General features: G+C 39.6%; 1 protein-coding gene across 1 annotated transcript in view; it reads right to left on the minus strand.

Annotated features, from left to right (window-relative positions):
• LOC122814457 overlaps window positions 1–27,436 on the minus strand; it is a 1,903,843-nt gene that overhangs the window by 519,264 nt on the left and 1,357,143 nt on the right. The window contains 2 exon segments of the mRNA XM_044087037.1: window positions 8,748–9,211; window positions 9,214–10,467. Of these exon segments, the coding sequence (XP_043942972.1) occupies window positions 8,748–9,211; window positions 9,214–10,467 (1,718 nt within the window).

Below are 27,436 nucleotides of genomic sequence, written 5' to 3' on the forward strand. Positions count from 1 at the left end.
TTTATTATCTTTGTATTCTACCACAATTGATTTTACTAAAGGACTATAAAATATGCATCAATTCCAGTATATTATTTATATGTTGTCAAAAGGCAAGCTGCCAATCCACAGTTATCAACATGGCTTGCAGGTTCACTCTTATGGATGCTTGTGGTTTTTCCCGTTACTAACCAAGATGGTATCTATTCAGTATGCACATACAACTACATTACTGTGCAAAGATGCCAAAACCTTTAGCCAGAAGTCGGTTAATAGATCTGGATCTGGAGTTTTATGGTTAAGAGACTTAAGTTTTGTTTCAGTTTCTCTGGTTTTCCTTCATTCCATTTCATATTGTCTTCTTACTACTACTTTTAACTCACCTCAATTTGGCTTCTTGGTTATGTTCAACAGGAACTTCGTACAGACTTCTAAATGTAAGGATTTCTACTTTCCTAAATGGGAAATAAAACAGCAACAGTCACACCAATTTATATAAAACCTTTTGGGACACCCATGAACTGCCTTTGTCCCCTTTATTTACCTTTATGCCTTCTAACATTTTCTACTTGTGCTATTTTTGGTTTACTTTTAGAAATGGTTTAAGGTAAATCTTAAGCAGTTTTATGTTGTGTTTTGCTTTTATCACATCTATCTTTCTAAGAATATTCCCCTTTTTGATATTCTTCAATTAAACGGAAAAAAACACACACTCCAAAGCCAGCTGGTGTCACACAAATGGAAGCACTAATAATGTTCCAAACCCGATGGCAATACAAATCCGTAATTTTATTCGACCATAATACAAGTGAAATTAAGCGCTTTCATCCATAAAATGGGACTTCATCAGAATAGGTTAGTTACACATCCATAGTAAATTTAAAAACTTTTTTGGCGCCAATCCCGCCTCCAAATGACGAGCTGTCTTAAAGCTATACTACACTACATATACTTAATCAAAACATTGTATCAACCTAATATTAAAACACAAATATATACCCTACCTAATCTAATAAATGAAATCTCATAAATACCAATCATACTACACATTACACTATTATCAAATAAATCTAAAATATGCATGGAATATTATTGCACAATGTTTCAATATATATATTAAAAATAACTATACTTAAATATACACTATAATAATTCTAAAATAGGCTTAATGGTTAAAAATTCATTAAGGCCAGGTTTTCTTCCAGCATCTGTAAAAATTTGCCATATAACTTCCTTCTGGCTTAAAAGTGCTTTATAATTAGCCCCCATAGTATTCATAACAATTTGATCTATAATAGCGAATTTAAAAATATGATTATCGTCATAGTCAATAATATGTCTACTTAATGCATTGTTAGTATCAGGAGTTCTAACTGCATACTAATGGTCGTAAATGCATTTTCTGAAGGGCCTCTCTGTTTTACCAATATAAAAACTTGAACAGGCCATACATTTGGCCATATATATAATATTTTTTGTGTTACAATTGCCCTTAAACTTTATTAATGACTTATTAACATTTTCTAAAATAATACTATCTTTCTCCAATGTGGCACTGCATTGATTACATCTACCACACTTTTTACTTCCACCATACATATGATTTCTTCCATTGGTGGAAGATGTATACTCCAATTTCTTTTTAATGTTATGTCCCATTTTATATACAAATAAAGGGACTGAGCCTACTAATTCATTAACATCATCATCTATAGTCAGCAAATTCCAGTTGTTTTTAATAATTCTCTTAATATATTCTACATAAGGAGAGTATTCCAAAATACATGCTCTACTGTATTTTCCTGTACCTTCATTTTTGTCTTTGCTACTGACTCCCTTCCTAATAAAACCCAGCTACCAAAATATAACACATTTGGTCAAGGACTCATGGTCTTTTTTAGCTAAACTGACGAATGACAAATGGTCTGAAAACAGTTAATTTATTACTATTTATGTAATCGACCTTTTTTCAAGTATACCAAAGGAAATTGGTCTTGAATATTTTTGTAACAGCTTACATAAGTATTCAGGTTTAGAATGGGACAAAATTTTGGTAATTATGGAATTAATGTCATTGATTCTTGACCACAATTATATTCAATTCGAAGGTGAGAATTTTAAACAAGTTAGAGGTGTGGCTATGGGAGCGGCTTGCGCTCCCATATTTGCCAACTTAGTAATGTTGGAATGGGAAACCACACAGTCATTTGTAAGTGAATATTATAAAAGGGTAACATACTATTCACGCTTTCTGGATGACATTTTTATATTGTGGGATGGAGATAACCAAAGTATTGAATCATTTATTACTTTTCTAAATAATTCCTGTTCTTTTTTTACAATTTACACATGAAAGTAATGATGTCTGTATTTCCTATTTAGATATTTTGCTTACCAATGTTAATAATGGATTTAAATCAAATATACATAGGAAAAAGACATTTTCTAATAGCTATTTGGATTACACTAGTTGTCATCCACGAAAAATGATGACAAGTATTTTTAAAGGTCAATGCATACGTGCAGCACGAATGACATCTGAATATAATGATGTTGTAGTAGAGATGAATTGTATTCAGGATATGTTTAGTGAATGGGGTTATCCAGATGTAATGCTAAGGAATATTTCTTCTTATGTAATAGATGAATGGGGTAGAAAATATCCACCCATATTAGGAAGGGAGTTCAGTAGCAAAGACAAAAAAAGAAGGTACAGGAAAATACAGTAGAGCATGTATTTTGGAATACTCTCCTTATGTAGAATATATTAAGAGAATTATTAAAAAACAACTGGAATTTGCTAACTATAGATGATGATGTTAATGAATTAGTAGGCTTGGTCCCTTTATTTATATATAAAACAGGACATAACATTAAAAAGAAATTGGAGTATACATCTTCCACCAATGGAAGACATCATATGTATGGTGGAAGTAAAAAGTGTGGTAGATGTAATCAATGCAGTGCCATATTAGAGAAAGATAGTATTATTTTAGAAAATGTCAATAGGTCATTAATAAAGTTTAAGAAGGGCAATTGTAACACAAAAAAATATTATATATATGGCCAAATGTATGGCCTGTTCAAGTTTTTATATTGGTAAAATGGAGAGGCCCTTCAGAAAATGCATTTACGACCATTTGTATGCAATTAGAACTCATGATACTAACAATGCATTAAGTAGACATATTATTGACTATGACGATAATCATATTTTTAAATTCGCTATTACAGATAAAATTGTTATGAATATTATGGGGGCTAATTATAAAGCACTTTTAAGCCGGAAGGAAATTATATGGCAAATTTTTACAGATGCTGGAAGAAAACCTGGCCTTAATGAATTTTTAACCATTAAGCCTATTTTAGAATTATTATAGTGTATATTTAAGAATAGTTATTTTTAATATATATATATATATTGAAACATTGTGTAATAATATTCCATGCATATTTTAGATTTTATTTTATAATAGTGTAATGTGTAGTATGATTGGTATTTATGAGATTTCATTTATTAGATTAGGTAGGGTATATATTTGTGTTTTAATATTAGGTTGGTACAATGTTTTGATTAAGTATATGTAGTGTAGTATAGCTTTAAGACAGCTTGTCATTTGGAGACGGGATTGGCACCAAAAAAGTTTTAAAATTTACTATGGATGTGTAACTAAACTATTCTGATGAAGTCCTATGTTATGGATGAAAGCGCTTAATTTCACTTGTATTATGGCCGAATAAAATTACGGATTTGTATTACCATCGGGTTTGGAACATTATTAGTGCTAACATTTGTGCGACACCAGCTGGCTTTGGAGTGTGTGTTTTTTTTTCCATTGTTGCTACAGCTGTTGTCATTTTTGGTTAAGTTATATTCTTCAATTAGTGATACTTCTTGCTTCAGTTTCTTTGCATTTCTTCTATCCATGGTGGCATTTCTATTTGTTCCCTTCTTTCTTTTGTTAATCTACATTTTGTGGGACAACTTAAGCTATTACTTTAGATATACAGTAGTTTACTGTTTTTTTTTATCTGCTTCATCAGATGAATCACTTTTGATAGTCCCAGTTACTGTGTTCATTTGTTTTAACATTTCTTACAGTTGGAAGTCTTTATTCAACTTCTGTAGCCTCATTCTATCATACATCTTAATTATGTCTGCTGTCTTCTCTTAAATTAAGTGCGTCCTCACTAAGATCATTTGCTTTTTGGCTGTGTGTGTCCTCTTTCTTTGTTTTTTGTTTCCAGCACTTTATCTTGCTGTACAATTCTAACTGGAATTTCTATCAAATTTCCTACAGAACCTTTTAAATTTTTACTTTACAGTGTATCTTTTCTAAAAGTGTTCTGCTGTGTCTAGGGACTTAGTGATTCACCATTTTGCGATACTGCCTGTGTTTCAGTCACCACATTAAACCCTTTGCTTCTCAATTATGTTTGCTGCTTTTTCACATCACTAGAAATTTTGCTTCTCGTTACACTACAATTTTGTGTTTACATTCCTTCCTTTGTAAAATTCACAGGGTCCTGATTTTTTATTGCCTTTACTTTTCTTCAACTATCTTGGGAGATATAGTAGCCACATTTGTTACCACAACCTTCTTTGTTTATATACATATACATATATATATATATATATATATATATATATATATATATATATATTATAAAACATCATATCATACCAAGTCATACTACATTTTATGACTTTTAATAGCTTTAGTTTTTGTTTTATCACATCTTTTCCAGACAGCCTAGTGCTCCTTTATCTAAGTCTTGTGATGCTCTATTTTGTTTTATTAAAGATTTTAAATGTCATCTGTTGCTTTCAACAGTTTTTCTGATGCAAGTGTTTTCTCTCCTCTAACAACTTCTTTCTTACTCTTGCTATATATCCACTCTGTGGAAGTTATGCATTTGTTACATAACAGAAATAATATATATTTTCTCTCTTTTTTAATCCAAAACAGTTCACTTTGTTGTTTGTAGCTCTTTTGCTTAGCCTATCAGGTTTTATTTTTTCTTGGACTGCTGCTTCCTTCTAAACAGGGACAACACTCGCAACATGACCCAGTTTGGTAGGAATGTTTCTGTGTTCTGAGGATTCTGCAGTATTTTTCCAGTCCTGGCACCACTGCCTACTGTCAGGTCTGGGTAATTGTTATACTAGAACATGTGGCCCAAGTGTTCTTTTTTTTTTACCCTGTTTTTCTCCATGGTATATAAAATATAGTATACATCAGTATCAACTTGGTGGTGAGACTTTGTAAAAGCAAGTTCAATCACATGAAGGTACTAGCAAAGGACTGAAGATTAATTCAGTTCCACATATATTACTCGCTTGTTCTTGCAAAATCCTTATCTCCATTAGGACTTGTTCCATGGAGTGGATTATCTGACGGTACAATGTACTGCTATGTGAATGATATCCAGAACATGTATACAGGTTCTTTTCTTAATTTCTGCAAATGTTAATGATTTTTAATATTGTGATTGCCTGGAGTCTTTGATGTTTGTAAGGACTGCTTTCTTCCTTTTCTTTTAATTTCTCAAAGTGTTTTGGGTTTCTAATACCACGACAGGAATGGACCCCAATGCTAAGTCAAGGTGTGATTAAAGTTCACAAATTAGCATGGTTTCAATCTGATGTCAGCCAGAATTGCTCTTTGCAGTAACCACAATGTGCCCAGTAATGACTTTCTTCTGCATGTGAATGACCTTATGATAGAATAGGCCACTTGGGTGTGTGAAACACTTACTTCATTCAGCACATTTATATGTTTTTTCCTCTCTGTGAATGGCTTGATGCTGAATCAGGTAACAGTTACATGAAAAACACTTATTACCCTCAGTACATTTATATGGTTTTGCTCTTTTTTGATTTCGCCAAGTCTTTTGGATTTCTAATACCATGACAGGAATGGACCCCATTCCTAAGTCAGAGTACAATTACTTTGTGAAATTAGTATTATTTCACTCTTTGATGTTAGCCAAAAGTGCTCTTTGCAGTACCTGCAATGTGCCCAGCAATGACTCCTTCTGCAATTCATACGGTATTACATGAATTTGTAATATATCTAAATATGATTGTAAATTATTTTTTGTATGACCAGTTGCTCATATTACTACTGGAACTGTCTGGGTATCTTTCTTCCACATGGCTCTCATTTCTGCCTGCAGATCAAGGTATTTTATGACTTTGTGTCTGTCTGTCTGTACGTAAGTCAGTAGGTGTGGCAATTTCAATGATTAATGCTACTTTTGTCTTTTCTTGGATTACTATGTCCGGTTTTCTAGCATCTATCATTTGGACTGTTGGTATTGGGTGATCTCATGTGATGTAAACTTAATCATTTTCTATGATTCTCTGTGGCTTGTTTGCAACGTTTTTCAGCCACTTCGATACCATAATGTTTACACAATCTCCACTGTAACAGTCGTGCCACATTATTATGCCTTTCAGTATACAGTCCCCCTGCCATTACAGCATCGCAACCAACAATAAGGTGTGTAACTGTTTCCATCTCAGTTCCACAAAATCTACATATGTCTGTTTTTTCCCAAATGTTCAATGGACTTAGTAAACCAGCGTGGATGCAGCCCACTATCTTGGGTTGCCATTATTAACCTTTCTCCCAAATGTTCAATGGACTTAGTAAACCAGCGTGTACGCAGCCCACTATCTTGGGCTGCCAATATTAACCTTTCATTTCTTGAAGTAAATTCACCTCTCCTTAACCATTCCTGCATTCGTTCTTGATCAACACAAGGCTCTTCCAGAAGTTTTTTTTACTTGCAACTATACTTATTTTTTTTCCACATTTCTTGCCTTCTCATTTGATCCTTCACCTTATGTTCTTTCTTTTCTTTTTTAGCACATTCAGTTGCTGCCAGGTTTTTATCCACTTCTGGTTTGATTTCCATTCCTGCTTGATGTCGATATGCTTCTGCTAAATTAAGCAGAGATGTCATATTAGATTTATTCTCATGTTTCAAAACTTTCATCACATTTCGATCTTGTGAAGTCAACAGATATGTATGTTGTCCCACAATTGCACATCTATACATGTAATCAATTTCAAGGAGGCCCATCCCTCCTTCAGAATGGGGGATATATAATCTTGGTATACACTGATTTTTATAAATCATTTGGTGAGCAGGAAGCATCCTTCTTGTTTTGATATCCAATCTATCCAACACTTTTTGGGGAGAGTCAATCACTCCAAAACTATTAGTTAGGACAAGAAGAGCAAATTGATTTACAGCTTGGATCTTGTTCCTAGGTGTCAATGCTTTTTTCAGGATTAATGTAAATCTTCTAAAGTACTCCTTACTAACTTACTAAGCCTTATTCACATCTGTTCATGTTTTATTGCTGATCCTTCATCAATTCCCAAGTATTTATACACCACCTCTTGATCAAGTTCTTTTATATCACATTCTTGTCCTAAGCTGATGTTTTCCTGGTGCTGCAATTTTCCTTTTTTAAAGGTTGTTTTTGCACATTTATCAAGACCAAATGACATTCAGATATCATCTGAAATGTTTTGACAACCTGCAATTGTGCTTTCAGTTCCTCATCTGATGAGCTATACAATTTTAAATCACCATCAAAGAGAAGAAGAGAAGTCATTACACTTTGTTGTTTTCTAGAAGCCAAACTGTAGCCATGGCCAAAGTTAAGTATGCAGCTTAATGGGTTAAGGCAAGGTAGAATAACAAGGGTGACAGAGAGTCACCCTGGAATATCCCCCTTTGAATTTTTATCCCTGGGATAATAATCTGTCCTTTATCATGGCTTAATTGCAAAGTGGTCTGCCATGGTTTCATGGTTACTGTAATGTAATCAATCAGTGTAGGGTGCATTTTATACATTTTTAAGCACTCTTTTATCCATGAATGTGGGATACTATCAAATTCTTTTTTTGTAGTCAAACCATGCCATACTTAGGTTTTTCCCCTTCTTACACTTGTCCACTATAACTTTAACAACAAATGGTCTTTTGTTCCATATGACTTTCTTTTACTGCCCTTTTGTTCTACTGCCATAATTGAGTTTTCTTCTAAATTATTATAAACTCTGTTGGCATCAATCCCAGTGTATAGTTTGTATGTTGTCAGAAGACAAGTTGTTGGTCTATAATTTATAGGGTAGCTTGCAGGTTCACTCTTAAGTAAGAGCATTGTTTTTCCTGTTGTTATCCAGTGTGGTGTGTGTTCGGGGTGCATATATAAATAGTTCTTACTCATTGCTAAATCATCGTGCAAAGAAATTAATAATTTAAGCCAAAAGTTAGGTACTGCATATGGGCTTGGGGTTTTCCAGTTAGAGGCTTTTCTCAACTTTATTTCAATCGCTCCAGTTGTTATTTCATCCTATTTAATATCCTGTACCTTTAAACTTCTTATTCTCTTTTACTTCTTCTATCCATTTAGCATCTTTGTTACGTTCCACAGGATCTTCATAGATACTTCTCCAAAATGCATCTACTTTCTCTTTTTTTGGCGGTCTATCTATTCCTTTTACCTTATTTCCCAGTTCTCTATAAAACTTTTTTGGGTCATCAATAATTTGTTTATTTTGTGTTTTTCCCTTATATTTATTTTCGTATCTAAGTCTTTCCATCCGTTTTGTAATTTTTAGTTTGTTATCTCCAATAGTGCATAATAGATCCTGGTCTGTTCTAATACAACGCATTGCTTTTATCACATCTATCTTTATTAATATTTTCATGGATCTGTTCCCCCTTCTATAATCTTCTAACAATGATACTTCTGGTCTTAGCTGCTTTATAGTTTTCTCTATTCGATATTTCCATGATTGCTCCTGTGTGAATAGCCATATGGTGTATCATTTCAGCATTCTGTGTAAAACACTTACTACATACAGTACACTTGTATGGTTTTACTCCTGTGTGAGTAGCCATATGACTTCTCAAAGTAGAACTCCGTGTAAAACACTTACTGCATACAGTACACTTGTATGGTTTTACTCCTGTGTGAGTAGCCATATGACTTCTCAAAGTAGAACTCCGTGTAAAACACTTACTGCATACAGTACACTTGTATGATTTTACTCCTGTGTGAAGAGCCATATGAGATTTCATAGAAGAACTCCATGTAAAACACTTACTGCATTCAGTACACTTGTACGGTTTTACTCCTGTGTGAATAGCCATATGACGTCTCATAGCAGAACTGTGTGCAAAACACTTACTGCATTCAGTACACTGTATGGCTTTGCTCCTGTGTGAATAGCCATATGTCTTTTCATCTGAGAACTCCATGTAAAACACTTACTGCATACAGTACACTTGTATGGTTTTATTCTTGTGTGAATAGCCATATGACTTCTCAAATTAGAACTCTGTGTAAAACACTTACTGCATTCAGTACACTTGTATGGTTTTGCTCCTGTGTGAATAGCCATATGACTTTTCATCTGAGAACTCTGTGTAAAACACTTACTGCATACAGTACACTTGTATTTTACTCCGGTGTGAATAGCCATATGACATCTCTTAACAGAATTGTGTGCAAAACACTTACTGCATTCAGTACTCTTGTATGGTTTTGCTCCTGTGTGAATAGCCATATGACGTCTCATAACAGAATTGTGTGTAAAACACTTACTGCATTCAGTACACTTGTATGGTTTTGCTCCTGTGTGAATAGCCATATGATGTTTCATCTGAGAACTCTGTGTAAAACACTTACTGCATACAGTACACTTGTATGGTTTTACTCCTGTGTGAGTAGCCATATGACTTCTCAAATTAGAACTCTGTGTAAAACACTTACTGCATTCAGTACACTTGTATGGTTTTACTCCTGTGTGAATAGCCATATGGCGCTTCATAGCAAAACTGTGTGTAAAACACTTACTGCATTCAGTACACTTGTATGGTTTTGCTCCTGTGTGAATAGCCATATGATGCTTCATTGCAGAACTGTGTGTAAAACACTTACTGCATTCAGTACACTTGTATGGTTTTGCTCCTGTGTGAATAGCCATATGCTGCTTCATATTAGAACTCTGTGTAAAACACTTACTGCATTCAGTACACTTGTATGGTTTTGCTCCTGTGTGAATAGCCATATGCCTTCTCATATGAGTACTCGTTGTAAAACACTTACTGCATTCAGTACACTTGTACGGTTTTACTCCTGTGTGAATAGCCATATGCCGTCTCATTTCAGAATTCTGTGTAAAACACTTACTGCACTCCGGACATTGATATGGTTTGTCCGTTGCACAAGATGGCTGCACTACTGGACCTTGCTGCAAAGCAAGGCTTGCATTAAATTCACAGCTCTTGCTACAGTTAAGCTCCAAGTGAAATGGTGTTGCAGGTGTGAAATGAAGCCTGTCGGTAGCCTTCACAGGTTGAGCACAGTGCTGCAGGTTGTCCATAGGGTGATGTAACAGGGATGTCACAAGTGCTTCATGCTGATGGCAAATCACACTGCTATCTGTGCTTCTGTCATCTAAAAATACATTACATATCAGTACTTTATCACATTGATGAAAAGATCTATCAGCTATTTCACTCACAATAGTACATGGACACTGTTTGAGACATTTTAAACATAATAGATTTTTTCTGTTTGCAAAATTATTTTGTTCTGCTATTACTAATGTAGGTACCAAACTAAGTAAAAATAATTCTGATTACCATTAATCAAAACTTGGTCTTCAGTGAACAGTTACAAGAGATGTAAGAACAGTACAGAGTTATCACAATAATCTTGTGCGCCTGTTACCTGGAACAGTCTTAGTTAAGAAGATACACTGCACATCTTCAAAAACAGGGTGAGAGAGACCCTTCTTATGGAGTATGTTTGTACTGTTACCTGGAACAGTCTTAGGTAAGAAGATACACTGCACATCTTCAAAAACAGGGTGAGAGAGACCCTTCTTATGGAGTATGTTTGTACTGTTACCTGGAACAGTCTTAGGTAAGAAGATACACTGCACATCTTCAAAAACAGGGTGAGAGAGACCATTCTTATGGAGTATGTTTGTACTGTTACCTGGAACAGTCTTAGGTAAGAAGATACACTGCACATCTTCAAAAACAGGGTGAGAGAGACCCTTCTTATGGAGTATGTTTGTACTGTTACCTGGAACAGTCTTAGGTAAGAAGATACACTGCACATCTTCAAAAACAGGGTGAGAGAGACCCTTCTTATGGAGTATGTTTGTACTGTTACCTGGAACAGTCTTAGGTAAGAAGATACACTGCACATCTTCAAAAACAGGGTGAGAGAGACCCTTCTTATGGGGTATGTTTGTACCACCGATAAAAGAAGAGAGTTAAACATGCAAAGGACAAATGTTATCAGGCATCTGGAATTAACTTCCAATGGAAATGGCATGTGCAAAACCAAGTAGAAAGTCTTTATTTAAGGAATGCAGCTGTGCCTGCTGTAAACAAAGGGGGTGAAAGTGCATTTCCACAATGCTCATTCTGTGTGCAAAACCCATGCTACAGTCACTTTTACCTTCCCACATATGCATTTTACTGTAGTTACTACTTTGACATCAAAAGTTGTACTGTATATAGGTTGCTATTTTAACAAGTGTGATATTCCTGAAAAATGTACTGGCAACTGTAAAGGTTAAATCATTTACCAGTGCACACAGTAAACATACTTCTGAATGAAGATGTTAATGCCACATTCTCTATTAATAGTTCAAAATATAAATCTGCAGTTATCTTAATCTGCATTGGAATGATTTTTCATTTTCTAGCTGCACTGTATTTAGTGTAAAGCTGCTTTTTATTGTCTTTTTCCATCTGCACTGTAAATAGTTCGATTTTTCTAACTAGTGTGATATCTCAATGTTTGAAATACTAAATTACTGACCTGGTGGGGTTCAGTCATGGCTAGAAAGGATTTGGTGACAATCCCTACCTACACAGTCATTAAATGGAAATAAATAAAATAATTAATCACCAGCTTAAAGAACATATCCAGAAATGTACTCGGTCAACCTTTCTAAATTAAGAGGTTTGACAAGTTTTATTGTAGATGTAGCCAAAATGTCTTCCTCCAACACTTCTTACTTGTGAGATGTAGCCATGATTACTTACTTATATAAAAAGTACAGTTTTGTACCTACCATAAATGTAGATGTTCGAGGATTCCATTGCTGCAGTCCTTACTATTGGGTATAGTCCGCATCCAGTCGGCCCGAATACCAGAGTATAAGGCTGACGTCGGTCAGGGCGCATTAGACTGACGTCAGTACGTCAGGGTACTAATGCGCATGACCGGCGTCATATCCTCAGTCTTTTCTTGCCCCAGATGTCAGAAGACCCTAAAAAGACAAGGCCCAAAATACCTGCACCAAAACATGAACAATATATACAAAAATATAAGCAGGTAAACTCACCTACACTACCACCCCTAAACACAGAGGGAAGGAGGGAGGTAATTGGACTGCAGCAATGGAATCCTCGAACATCTACATTTATGGTAGGTACAAAACTGTACTATGTTCTTCGTTTTCCATTGCTGCAGTCCTTACTATTGGGTAGAATCCCAAAGCAGAGGTAAGGGAGGCTGGCAAATCATAAAGAAGCAGGAGCTGACAACATGCCTTGCAAAACAGCTGTGGCAAAACCAGCCCTAGACTTAGAGTAGATAGGAAGGTGATAATGCTTAGAGAAAGTATGCACTGAACTCCAAGTAGCTGCTTCCAAAATATCCTTAGTTGCCACCCCGTAGAAATGCTGTTGAAGTGGCAGTAGCCCTAGTGGAATGAGGCCTAATCCCAGCTGGAACCTCCTTGCCATGATGGGAATAACAAAATGCAATGCAAAAGCCAATCCACCTAGAAATAGTTTGTTTTGACACAGGCTTGCCCTGAACTCAAAGCAAAAGAAACAAACAACTGCTGAGACTGCCTAAAATCCTTAGTCCTGCTTAAGTAATAACGCAATTGCCTGTGTACATCTAAAGTATGCAAAATCTTTTCCCCTTTATTTTGGGGTCTGCATAAAAGTAGGCAAATGAATAGTTTGGTTTAAAGCCACACTAGAAACCACCTTAGGCATAAAGGAAGGATTAGTGCGTAATGATACCCTATCCTTATGGAAAATCAAAAGGGCTCGACTGCCATAAGGGCCTGCAACTCAGACACCCTTCTTGCAGAAGTAATAGCCAACAAAAAGCAGTCTTCCATGACAAATATTTCAATTCAGCAGTAGCCGCAGGCTCAAAAGGTTGTAGAGTAAGTTTTTCCAACACAAAATTGAGATCCCAAGCAGGAGTAGGAGCTCTACGTGGGGGTCTTATATTCTTTGCCCCTCTAAGAAACTGCTTGAACAAAGGATGCGAAAACAAAGGTGGGTCACAATCATAGTGAGCTGAAATTGCTGCAGCATGAATCTTAATAGAAGAGAAGGACAACCCTTTGTCCAATAACTCGGTAAGATATTGAAGAGCCACACTCAAATTAGGCTTAGAAATCTCCAAATTCTTTGCTGTACTCCAAAATAAAAATCTCTTCCATTTTGCTGCGTACACCCTCCTTGTACTAGGTCGTCGAGCTTCCATAATCACATTTAAAACTTGTTGAGGAAGTTGAGACCTGCTGTGTTTCAACACAGAATATGCCAGGCTGTTAGATGAAGAGAGTGAAGCATGACATTGAGCAGATGACCGTCCTTCTGAGATAACAGATGAGGAATCAGAGGTAAAGGCCATGGAGGCTTCTTTACCAGACTCCGTAGTAGTGGGTACCAGTGTTGCCGAGGCCAATCTGGAGCTATCAAAATCATCCTTGGCCTGTCTTGTCTGACCTTTAATAGTACCTTTGGAAGAAGAGGCAGAGGTGGAAAGGCATACACATGAAGATTTTCCCAACTGAAAGACAGAGCATCCACTTTCCAAGCTGTGTGATGAAACCCCTTTGTGCAATACTTTGGCAGCTGGTGGTTTAGTGGAGAAGCGAACAGATCTATGTCTGGAGTTCCCCATGACACTGTCAATGTCTGAAATACATGAAGATCCAGTTTCCACTCGTGGGGATCCATGATTTGTCTGCTTAACACATCTGCTAAGGAGTTCTGTGCTCCTGGCAGAAACCTTGCCTGAAGAGTTAGTTGCAAGCTTAGCGCAGTCTCCCATAAAATCATTGCTTGCCTGCATAGAGGATAAGAATGTGTTCCCCCTTGCTTGTTGATGTACCACATGACAGTTGTGTTGTCTGTTAGAATCAACACCTGTCCTGGAAGAAGTAACTCCTTGAAAGCCAGTAAAGCGAACTGGACTGCTAACATCTCCTTCATGTTGATATGTAGATGCTGTAGTCTGGCAGGCCACTTGTCTTGTATCCACATTCCATTTAGATGAGCTCCCCAAGCAATGTCCGAGGCATCTGTCGTTAAAATCTGACTCGCCTCTGGCCGGGTCACAGAGAGTCCCTTGTTTAGGTGACATTCCTGAGCCCACCACAAAAATTCTCTTTGAAGGCAAGGTATTATGGGAATGACAGTGTCTAAATCCTGGCAGTGCTGTGTCCATACATTTTTGAGATACCATTGTAACTTCCTCATATGCAGTTTGGCATTGGGAAGCACCAGAATACAAGATGCCATGAACCCTAATGCTTGAAGGACTGTCCCTGCAGTCAGCACGGACCGATGAGATAGTTGATGGAAGTAAAGTGATAGACTCATTTGTTTGTCCGGGGTTAAAAAGGCCATCTGGGCTGCTGTATTCAGTCTCACACCCAGAAAGCACATGTCTTGAGAGGGTACTAGACTGGACTTTATTTCGTTCACAGAATACCCTAGGCATCTTAGCACTGCTATAACATATTCCAGATGCTGTAGAAGGTCTTCCTTTTCCTGAGCCAGAATCAGGCAGTCGTCTAAGTAAGGATAGATTTGAATTCCTTGTAGCCTGAAGTAAGCTATCACTGGAGCCAGAACCTTTGTGAATACTCTGGGCGCAGTAGATAAGCCAAAGGGCAATGCAGAGAACTGATAATGAGAATCTCCAGCTCGAAACCGCAGATACTTCCTGCAACTTAGCCTGATAGGCACATGAAGGTAAGCTTCCTTGAGATCTAAAGTTACCATCCAGTGATCTTTGCCCAGCAGAGGTAAAAGCTGTTGTAACGTCAACATCTTGAATTTGGGAATGTCCAGATAAGTGTTGAGGAGAGATAAATCCAAAATTGGTCTCCACGTGTTCCCCTTCTTTGGTACTAGGAACATGCGGGAATAAAATCCTAGGCCCCTTTCTGATACAGGGACTGGCTGAATGGCCCCATTTGGAGTAACTGAGAAACTTGCTTGTGAGCCTCTTTTCTTTGTGGAGGAGGAACGTCTGGCATGCCTTTGAAAGGGGGCATTGTATGGAAATAAAACCTGTAACCGTGGTGAATAATGTCCAACACCCATCTGTCTTGAGTAATTAAATCCCAATTTTCTTTGAAAAGAGACAGTCGTCCTCCCAAAGGAGCTGCCAGACGAGAATCTACTGGCAGCTGAAAAGGCAGGTCATTGGGTCTGCTTACGAAAGGACTGACCCCTGCCCTCACCAGAAGTCTGAGCAGGTGAACTCCCTGTTCTAGACCTAAAAGAACCTTGAGCCCTGCCCCTACCACGTCTAGACCTACCCCTAGACTGGGAGTCATAAGCAGGATATGTCCACCCCTTAGCAGGCCAATTTCTACTAAACTTCGGTGGCTGTACCTGCAAAAAAATCCTTAACAGTTTGCATAGACTTAGCTTTGTCCTCCATTTTCTTTAAAACTGCTTCCACAGGCGAACCAAACAACACATCAGACTGTAAAGGTGCATCCAAAATCCTTGTCTTAACATGCTCAGCCAAATTCTGATCCCTCAACCAGGCATGCCTGCGAAGAACAGAACTAGTGGCAGCCACCCTCGAGGAGGCCTGCACAGCATCAAAGCCACATTGCAAAGAATGCTTGCCCACTTGTTCAGACACATAAACCAAATCCAGCAACTCTTTACACTCAATACCTTCCGCCAAAGCATCTACCTTAGATTTCAATTGTGAAAGGAGATAATTTTGATATTTCAGCATGTGAAACTGACAATTCAATGCTCTCATGGCTAGAGTGGAAGAAGTATACAGTTTCTTACCCCACCTATCCAAAGCCCTCGCCTCTTTGTCAGTGGGAACAGGATTTCTAACCACAGAGGCTTTAACACCTTTAGGCCCCTGAGAAACAGTTTCTGGGTCCCCTAGGACTCTTAAACAAATACTTATGAGCTTCGGGCACCCTATAGTACCTATCAGGTTTAACAGGAGCAGGAGGCAAAGAATCAGGGTTCAGGGAAGCCTCTGCAAAACATCTTCCACCACAGTCAACACAGGAGGTATAGCTAAGGGCCTATGCTGGGGTAAAACAAGAATTCCCTAAGCCTCTTCCTGGAATCAGAGTAATCCTGGCCTTCCCATTTAAAGTGCTCCCTCATGGAATGCAGAGTCTCTGAAAATGAAAAATCCTCAGGAGGAGAAGCCGAAGGAGTGGCATCATCCACATCAGAATCAGAATAAGGAGGATACTCCTGCAAATCATCCGCAGAAGACTCAGAAGCCTCTGAACCCTGTTCAAAACTGGCAAACTCCGGTTCCACCCTAGGCCTCTTATCAGGAGGACCCATAGAACCTCTAATCATAGTAATCAAATCTTCTGCCATTTTAAGCATATGTTTCTTAGGTACAGAACCCGAAAAGCTAGGAGAAGCCCCCACTGAAGCTGAAATTGGCCTACCTCTAAAAGAAGCTTTAGCAACAGAAGGAGAGGCTCTAACTACTTTGGGAAGAGAGGGAAGAATAGGTACCTGAGAAGCCCCCTCAGCCTGGCCTGCCTCCTGAGATGGGACATCCTGTAACAGTAAAGTTTCTGCCGGAGACTCCATAGAAACTCCTGGCAAAACCTCTGGCTCCACTGAGCCTCCTAAAGAACCGACGTCTGGGACTGCCGGTTCTTCAACCCTAAACCGCTGTTTTGCCCTTGCGCTTCGTGGGCGCCGGAGCATCCGACGGCATTTTATAATTACAACGTTTCCCAAACACTAACCTGGCACAGTCTAACCTCCTCTTAATAGTGCGTTTGTTAAACCTAGCACAAGAGCGGCAACCAACAACGTCGTGCTCAGGCCCTAAACAAGGTATACACAAAGTATGGAAATCCTTATGCGGTATCTGTTTCCCACAAGAAATACAGTTATTCACTTTTCTGACATCCGGTTGAATACTGAGGCAAGAAAAACAAAATGTTCCCCAACGGGGTACTTAGCCAACTCTGATTCGGTCTGAAACTCCGGTTTCGGAAATATCTCAGAACGCCAACCTGCACTCGCAAAACTGCTTCTGCATCGGACCACGCGGCAAAAAAGACTGAGGATATGACGCCGGTCATGCGCATTAGTACCCTGACGTACTGACGTCAGTCTAATGCGCCCTGACCGACGTCAGCCTTATACTCTGGTATTCGGGCCGACTGGATGCGGACTATACCCAATAGTAAGGACTGCAGCAATGGAAAACGAAGAACATCACCAATACAGGTGAGCACCACTTAACATCCTTCTGCACAACATCCGGCCACATTTAAAACCGTACTGTACTAAGTGGATGTAAATGCGATCAGCTGTTATGCAGACGGACATGAAGTAAAGCACAATACAAAGTATAAAGGTGTTCGTTTAACGTCTGCACTGCTTACTGTTCTATGTGATAACACCTGTCCTGACCCATACCTGCACGTACCATTTTATACTTCCTTAGCTGTTTCTGAAATGGATACTTTTGCATTAGTTCACTATGCTGACAAGTAATAAACAAGTTAGCAAAATGTGGAATATCTGATGAAGGAGACAGGAAGTCCAAAATACACTGTTGCTTGACTTCAGTGCAACAATTATTAATGTATTTATTTGCTATTACCAGGTAGGCGGGCTGCTCTTTGACACTTTCCAACTGCAGCCCAAGCTTAAAGAACAAGTGTAGATGGTCAAAAGCAAGAATGCGAACTATAAAATAAAACTATATACAGGAAGAATAGATGGTATTCAGCAGGTAAAACAGTAATGCAACAGAAGGTATACTATATACAGGTAGAGTATTTTGAAGACAATAATAAGATAAAATGAAATAAATACATAACCATGTGTAATTTATACATAGTTACATATTTATACAGTAAACATGCGCATTTCAATTCCTATGCAAATATTGGAATGAAATGCACTAATATATAATGATATGTTCACACTACTTGTGTAGGTGAATTTTAAATGTTTCCAAGGTTTGCTGCTTTTTTACTTCATTTGAGAGGTAGTTTCATACTGTAGACATTGTATTTTCCTCCGGTAGCCATTGTGAAATGACAACAGTTAAGCATGAGGTTATCACTTTGACCATTCCTAAGAGTGTAAGATTTCTTTTTGAGAGGAAGTTAAACTCTCTGATGGGAGTACTAGTTCATAAAAGAAGGGTATCCTGCTTGGAACTGGACACCGTTTGAGGTCCTTTGGTATATCACAATGGTGTGCTTATGTACTGCTCCATAACACCAATTTACATTTTTGTTTACAACTATATGCATCCTTTGATGTGCAAACAATGAAAAACTAAAAATGGGAAGCCACATTCTAACTTTGGAGAAGTACAATGTTTGTTATTCAGCAGGAAGGATAAGTGAAATCCTGTAGCATAATTTTAGTTGGCATACAGCTTTGCCAGTTACATTGTATGTATGTGTAGAAAATGTTAAGGAAGGATTGAAAGCAAGACCCAAGTACCTGTAGTCAGTGACACAAGGACTATTATCCTTGGTGTCTTCAAAAGACAAGAATGGTAGGTTTGCTGAGTTCTACCTTGTGGAATGTAACATGGATTCTTTTTTGGGGGGCTGATTAGTAGTCTGGTGGAGGAAGACTAACAGCAGAAATCAGTAAAGCTATTTTGTAAATCTCCTTGCATCTAGTAAGTCACATTCAGTTCTGCAATCAGGAATCTATTGTCTACATACATGATAGCATCAAGCGAGGGTAGGTGTAAGTTCATTAAAGACAACGAATGGAAGGGGAAATAAAACAGAGCCTTGGGGTACTCCAGTAATGAGGGTCCTCTTTCATGAGAAAGAATTATTGGCATGGATTTGAAAGGTTTTATGTTAGAGGTTGCCTTGATGCCATTTGATTGTGTTGTTTGCAAAATTTAAACTTTAGTAATTTGCTGAGTAGTATATTATGGTTAATGGTCTTAAGGGCTTAGACAAGCCAGCAGTAATGAGGCCTTCATGGACATTACTATACATTGTATCTATTACTATACATTGTATCTATTACAGTCAGTAAGGTGTGTAGTGTTAATGCATTACACATGCAATGCTGATGGGAATAAAACAGGCCATATTTGTTTAAATGTTCAAACCTCTGCAAAAAAGTTTTATGATGAATTCAATAGAAAATGGTACTGGGAGTGTAATACTGGAGTGCCTGAAGGCAGATGACACTATTCCAGAAGTGAACAAGTTAAAATGTGTATAAGGGGTGAACAAGTTAAAATGTGTATAAGGGGCTTAATGTGAGTTTCAGTTTGCATTTCTAATGATAAGTTCAAAGGTGTACACTATGGTAATGACTACTGGGCCTTAAGAAGTATATCCCAGCTTACCAATTGTATCCTACAAATTGATGTGCCTTGGAGGTTATTTTAAGGAGTATATGTAAGTTAGGATCCTTAGAGGCTATTTTAAGGGGCATATATAAGTTAGGACAAGGATTTACAGGTAGCTCTGTCCATTAGAGGCATAGGCACTAGACCCAGGGTCTGTTTACAATCGTCCATCCACTATTTTAGGTTTCTTATGAGCAGGATTAGGGAAGAGGTCTGCTTCACATGGTTGTGAAGCCAGTTCCAGAGAAGGTGAATTCTCTGAGATACATACCTGTCTTTCCATCATGTCCAATACATGTTGCATGCAAAGTTGAAATCCCTAGAACAAGTAATTCTGATGCTATTTGTTTTAAAGATATGCGACAGGTCCATTGATAGCATTTAGTCGAAAAACCAAGCATTTACTGTATTTTCTGTCTGTGTGTGTAAAAAAACTAAAAAAAAAACAAAAAAATACTTCTGCTTTCCTAACTTTCCTAGCTAGTTGTTCCAATGATCAGATTTTGCTGATCCCTGGGCTTTGTATTTGGTTCCTGTGTTCCTCCATTTTCTTGTGTGGCCAGAGGGAAGTTTCTTTACTCACCAGTGAGAGTGGGGAGTACTGAGCTGCCTGTTTGTCCTCAGAGGAGTGGTTAGAGACAGTAACTGGTAATTCATTGGCCATTTTGGGTCATTTCCTGTTTTTTCCAGCCCCCTGCTATAAAGCACGCTTTGGCTGGCTTTTCTGGCATTAGAGAACTTGGCATAGCTCCTCGTGGTCCCCTGCAGAGTTCCTAAGGCAGCAGAGAGCAGAAAAAGCGACTTTCCTGATTCTAAGTATTTTTTAAGCATTTATTTTGCTTTTTTCGACCTTTTGTGCATTTCGACCACTGTTTCTGCTTATATTATTGTGATATTACCTGTTTTCTCTGTGTTTCTAAGCTTAATTTGTTGACTGCACTTCTTAGCTTAAGTTTTGCTTATAAGTTAACTAACAGGCTAATACACTCAAGTGTACTAGCCTTTGATAGCATTTAGTCGAAAAACCAAGCATTTACTGTATTTTCTGTCTGTGTGTGTAAAAAAACTAAAAAAACCCCAAAAAAATACTTCTGCTTTCCTAACTTTCCTAGCTAGTTGTTCCAGTGATCAGATTTTGCTGATCCCTGGGCTTTGTATTTGGTTCCTGTGTTCCTCCATTTTCTTGTGTGGCCAGAGGGAAGTTTCTTTACTCACCAGTGAGAGTGGGGAGTACTGAGCTGCCTGTTTGTCCTCAGAGGAGTGGTTAGAGACAGTAACTGGTAATTCATTGGCCATTTTGGGTCATTTCCTGCATTTTCCAGCCCCCTGCTATAAAGCGCGATTTAGCGCGGAGTTGCCACAGGAGCACACAAGAGCAGCGGCGGTTAATCAAGGTTAAACTATTCGGGCTATCTAAAGTCCACTCATTTACCCTTAAAACAGCCTTCCTTGAACTGTACTACTGACCATACCAGCATATTCCATATCTGAAAACTTCAGCTCTACTTAATTCCCAAGTAGACTATTCTCTATCTGTAAAGCCTAGCACTTGCTCCTAAAGTACTTTTAACCTTGATATAGCACTTTTATTATACTTAGCACCCCACCAGCCTAAAAACCCCTTTTTCTATCACTCACACCCCCCGGAATCTTTTAAAGTTTTTGTCTATTCCTTCTAGCATGTCGAGGGATCAGTTGCTAGTGTCCTCTCCTGCTCAGCTGGTGAATCTGGGAATATTGAGGCAATGTTACAATTGCCTCATGTACACAGACAACCCTCTCCTTCTCCCACAAAACACAAATACATGCGAGAGATGAAACTATACAGCCAAACTGGAGGCTGAGCTCTCTCAACATAGGACTGGCAAGACCAGACAGGAGGAGGAGAAGGAAAAGTACAGTTTTGTACCTACCATAAATGTAGATGTTCGAAGATCCACATTGCTGCAGTCCTTACATATGGGTAGTCCGCTGTCCTCGGTCGGCCCGAATACCAAAGTATTAGGCTGACGTCGGTCAAGGCGCTTAAGACTGACATCAGGACGTCAGGGTACAAATGCGCATGACCGACGTCATATCCTCAGTCTTTTCTTGCCCCAGATGTCAGAAGGCCCTAAAAAGAAAGGCCAAAACCAAAAGACAGCAAAAAAAACCAACCACCCTTGCACTAATCATATTTACAATATTTACAATATTCACAACCCAAACCACACAACCGCCTCTAACTACAGAGGGAAGGAGGGAGGTAAATTGGACTGCAGCAATGTGGATCTTGAACATCTACATTTATGGTAGGTACAAAACTGTACTATGTTCTTCATCTCACATTGCTGCAGTCCTTACATATGGGTAGAATCCCAAAGCAGAGGTAAGGGAGGATGGCAAAACTATAAAGCATTAGGAGCTGCCAAAATGCCCTGTAAAATTGCAGTGGCAAAACCATCCCTAGATTTAGAGTAAAGTGGAAGGTGGTAATGCTTAGAGAAAGTATGCACTGAACTCCAAGTAGCTGCCTCCAAAATATCTTTAGTAGCCACCCCTTAAAAAGCTGTAGAAGTGGCAGTAGCCCTAGTGGAATGAGGCCTAATCCCAGCTGGAATCTCCTTACCATGATGGGAATAACAGAAAGCAATACAAAAACCAATCCACTTAGAAATAGTTTGTTTTGAAACAGGTTTGCCCTGAGAACCCAAAGCAAATGAAACAAATAACTGCTGAGACTGCCTGAACCCTTTAGTTCTGCTCAAATAATATCGCAACTGCCTGTGTATATCCAAAGTGTGTAAAATCTTTTCCCCTTTATTTTGGGGGTTTGCATAAAAAGTAGGCAAATGAATAGTTTGGTTTAAAGCCACACTAGAAACCACTTTAGGCATAAAGGAAGGATTAGTACGCAAAGATACCCTATCCTTATGGAAAATTAAGAAAGGCACAACCGCCATAAGGGCCTGTAATTCAGAAACCCTTCTCGCAGAGGTAATGACCAACAAAAAAGCAGTCTTCCAAGATAAATATTTCAACTCGGCAGTAGCTGCAGGCTCAAAAGGTTGTAGAGTGAGTTTCTCCAACACAAAATTGAGATCCCAAGCAGGAGTAGGAGCTCTCGGGGGTCTTATATTCTTTGCCCCTCTAAGGAATTGCTTAAACAAAGGATGAGAAAACAATGGTGGGTCACAGTCATAGTGAGCAGAAATTGCTGCAGCATGAACCTTAATAGAGGAGAAGGACAAACCTTTGTCCAGTAACTCAGTAAGGTATTGAAGAGCCACACTTAAATTAGGCTTAGAAACATCAAAGTCCTTTGCTGTACTCCAAAATAAAAATCTCCTCCATTTATCTGCGTACACTTTCCTTGTACTAGGCCTTCTGGCCTCCAAAATAACATTCAAAACTTGTTGTGGAAGCTGAGACCCTCCAGGGTTTAAAACAGAATATGCCAGGCTGTTAGATGTAGAGAGTGAAGTTTGACATTGAGTAAATGACTGTTCTCCTGAGACAGCAGGTGAGGAATCGAAGGCAAAGGCCATGGAGGCTCCGTACCAGACTTCTCAGTAATGGGTACCAGTGCTGTCGAGGCCAATCTGGAGCTATTAAAATCATGTTTGGCTTGTCCTGTCTGACCTTCAGGAGTACCTTTGGGAGGAGAGGCAGAGGTGGAAAGGCATACACATGAAGATTGCTCCAATTGAATGAGAGAGCATCCACTTTCCAGGCTGTGGGATGAAACCTTTTGTGCAAAACTTTGGCAGCTGGTAGTTTAGTGGAGAAGCGAACAGATCTATGTCTGGAGTTCCCCATAACACTGTCAATTTCTGAAATACATGAGGATCCAATTTCCACTCGTGGGGATCCATAATTTGTCTGCTCAACACATCCGCTAAGGAGTTCTGTGCTCCTGGCAGAAACCTTGCCTGAAGATTTAGCTGTAAACTGAGAGCAGTCTCCCACAAAATCATTGCTTGTCTGCATAGAGGATAAGAATGAGTTCCCCCTTGCTTGTTGATGTACCACATGACAGTTGTGTTGTCTGTTAGAACCAACACCTGCCCTGGAAGAAGTAAATCCTTGAAAGCTATTAACGCAAATTGGACTGCTAACATCTCCTTCAAGTTGATATGTAGATGTTGAAGTCTGGCAGGCCACGTGTCTTGTACCCATTTTCCATTTAGATGAGCTCCCCAAGCTTTGTCTGAGGCATCTGTCGTTAGAATCTGACTCGCCTCTGGCCGGGTCACAGAGAGTCCCTTGTTTAGGTGACATTCCTGAGCCCACCACAAAAATTCCTTTTGAATGCAAGGTATTATCTGAATGACAGTGTCCATATCTTGGCAGTGCTGTGTCCATACATTTTTTAGATACCATTGTAGCTTCCTCATATGCAGTTTCTGTTTCCCACAAGAAATACAGTTATTCACTTTTTCTGACATCCGGTAAAACACTGAGGCAAGAAAAAACCAAAATATTCTAACGGGTACTTAGCCAACTTTGATTCGGTCTGAAACTCCGAACTCGAAAAATTTCAGAGCATGACGGCACTTGCAGCGCTGCTTCTGCATCGGACCATGCGGCAAAAAAGACTGAGGATATGACGTCGGTCATGCGCATTTGTACCCTGACGTCCTGATGTCAGTCTTAAGCGCCTTGACGCGCCAGCCTAATACTTTGGTATTCGGGCCGACCGAGGACAGCGGACTACCCATATGTAAGGACTGCAGCAATGTGAGATGAAGAACATCCACACACACCACAAACCCAGTCTCACATAGTACCATCACAACTTCAAATCATACACATAAACACACAAAGACATACTCGGAGGCTCTGATCAAAAATCTACCAAAACAGCAGAGGCCACCAAAGCAGACACCCAAACAACTGCCACCTCAAGACAAACACATGCAACACATAGACCACATAGTCAGTGTGACAAACAGTCACAGCCCTTAAGGCCAAACACAATGCCAGACACACTCGTCATTGGTGACTCCATAGTCAGACACACTGACGTCCCGCTCACCAGATTGAGTAAGGAGAAGGTCACAGTGAGCTGCCTGTCGGGTGCTAGAATCCGCCACTTAACGCAAGCACTCAGGTCTCTCAACAGCAGGTACAAGTATGACTCAGTCATTGTCCACGCTGGTGTGAACGACCTGAGGCACTCTCCTGGACTACATGAGAAGAGAAATAGAGGAGCTCTCTGATTATGTACCCCAGGCAGGTATGACCCTGACCTTGAGCAGTATTCTACCTTCACCAAGAATGATGCCACAATACAGAGACAAGATGATCAGCTTTAATAATTGGCTTAAACTCTGGTGTCATTCAAAGGGGATCCAATGTCTGTCTGCCTGGGATGACATGCTGGACAAGCCACGCTGCTTCGCTAGGGACGGCTTGCACCTGTCACCCCTGGGCTTCCGGATATTGGCAAAGGCTCTTGCCACCCCCATAGTGCCTTTTTTAGGCAAGGCTCAAATTCTAAACCTACCACCCTAGAACACAAAAAAGGAAAAAAACTAAGGGTAATGCTGCTCAATGCCAGAAGTATCAACCTCAAGATGCACGCACTCGAGGCCCTTCTCAGTATGGAGAACATCGATGTCTGTGCTGTGACTGAAACCTGGTTCAAGGCTCCTGAGAGCACCCCAGCACTATATCATGCGTTCCGGCCCCAAAATCCGGACACCACCAAGAAAGGAGGGGGGGTGTCCATATTCATCAAGGACACCCACACCTCAAGGTTGGTGGCATACGATGCATCGGAGACCATCCAGGTGCAATTAACCATAGGCAAGACTGCTCTGCAATTTGTAGCATGTTACAGGCCACCCTCTCAAACTCAGGAACCTCACATAGCTTTCCTGAAAACACTGGAGGGGATAAATGTATCTCCAAATACCATCATACTAGGTGACTTCAACTACCCAAATATAGACTGGGAGCACTACTCTAGCCCCAACACTCTAGCCCTAAGGTTCCTACAGTTCATAAACTCAAATGCCATGGAACAACTGGTCACCATCCCCACAAGAGGTGGAAACATACTTGATCTTATCATCACGAACATGGGGTCACAGTGTTCAACACCGGAAGTATACCCCTCACTGGTGAGATCAGATCATAAACTAATCTCACTGGAAGTCCACATCCCGCCCCCGCCTGAGATAAAAAAGACCACAGTGAAGAACTTCTCAAAAGCTGACTTCACACTTCTGAAGACTAGTGTGGTCTCTTTTAAGGCCCCTGAGCCTGCGGAAACCATTACCCAAGCCGCTGAATCACTTACAAATGCCTTCTACCAGCCCCTACAAGACTGCATGGATCAGGCAATCCCAAACAAAACAAAGACTCTGTGTACCAAAGGCAAGCGTCCAGTCTGGTGGACCCCAGCCATAAACAAACTCTACAACAAAAGGAGGAAGCTACTCCAAGATAGAGCAAAATCCCTAAAAGGTAAGACACCCTTAATCATTATAAGTAAAAAACTACGATCTCTCATAAAGTCATCCAAGGCAAATTTTGAGAGAAAAATCGCTAAGGACTCAAAAGACAATCATAAGGCCTTCTTTAGCTATGTCAGAAACCTGGGAGGTAACACCCAGATATGCTCAGAATTAGTTCAAAATGATGTAAAAATCACTGAACCTACAGACATTGCCAACATACTGGCTGACAGGTTCAGTGCAAACTCTCCCCCCCCCACAAGGAGAGATATCTATACCAGAGGATTGTAGCCCCCCAAACATCTCTAACGCTCAGGTGAGAACTGCTCTCTCCAAGGTGAAAAACACAGCATCCATGGGACCAGATGGTGTCCCCGGTTGTGTGCTCCACGAACTCAATGAAGAATTAAACCCGCAGTTAGGACAGCTGTTTAATCTTAGCCTCACCTCAGGATACGTGCAGGAGTGGCGTACGGCAACTGTGGTCCCACTTCACAAAGGCGGTGCCTCCACCGATCCTGGAAATTACCGCCCCATCAGCTTGACAAGCCTGATCTGCAAAGCCATGGAGAGGATCATAAATTAACTCATAAATAAAGACATAGGGGACTTGCAGACTTTGGATCCAACCCAGTCTGGCTTTGTCAAAGGCAGATCATGCCTTTTAAACTTGGATGACTTTTTCGAAACAGTCACCAAGGCCATTGATGAGGGAAAGGCAGTCCACACAGCCTACCTCGACCTGGACAAGGCTTTCGACACAATACCCCACTCAGGTATCATTGAAAAACTCATCAGCTCAAATGTTAACCCATACGTCACAAGATGGGTAGCAAACTGGCTAAGTGACAGAACCCACAGGGTGAGAGTTGCTGGCGCCATGTCAGACTCAAAGCCTGTCACAAGTGGTGTCCCACAAGGCTCAGTCCTGGGCCCACTCTTGTTCGGCATCTACTTCTCAGAAGTACAAGCAAACACAGGAGGGTTATGGCTGACAAAATTTGCAGATGACTGCAAACTGGGTGCCATAGTCGAGAACACATCTGACACAGATATCCTTCAGAAGGGACTCATAGAAACGGATAACTGGTGCCAGAGCCATGGACTAAAGTTAAACGCCAAAAAATGCATAGTCATACCCTTCGGAAAAAACAAGGTTACCCCCAGCTACCATATAGGTGGCAATCCACTGAACACAGAAGAGGTTATCAGGGATCTGGGGACCCAGGTTGACAGTAACCTTCGTTTGACACTCACGCCAAAGTAGTTAGGAAGACCTTCTACATTGCCCACCTGATCATGAAGGGATTCACATCTAGATCAAGGGAGGTCAT

This window comes from Protopterus annectens, chromosome 10.part0 (genome assembly GCF_019279795.1).
Source record: "Protopterus annectens isolate FY-2018-M chromosome 10.part0, PAN1.0, whole genome shotgun sequence".
NCBI lineage: Eukaryota > Metazoa > Chordata > Ceratodontiformes > Protopteridae > Protopterus > Protopterus annectens.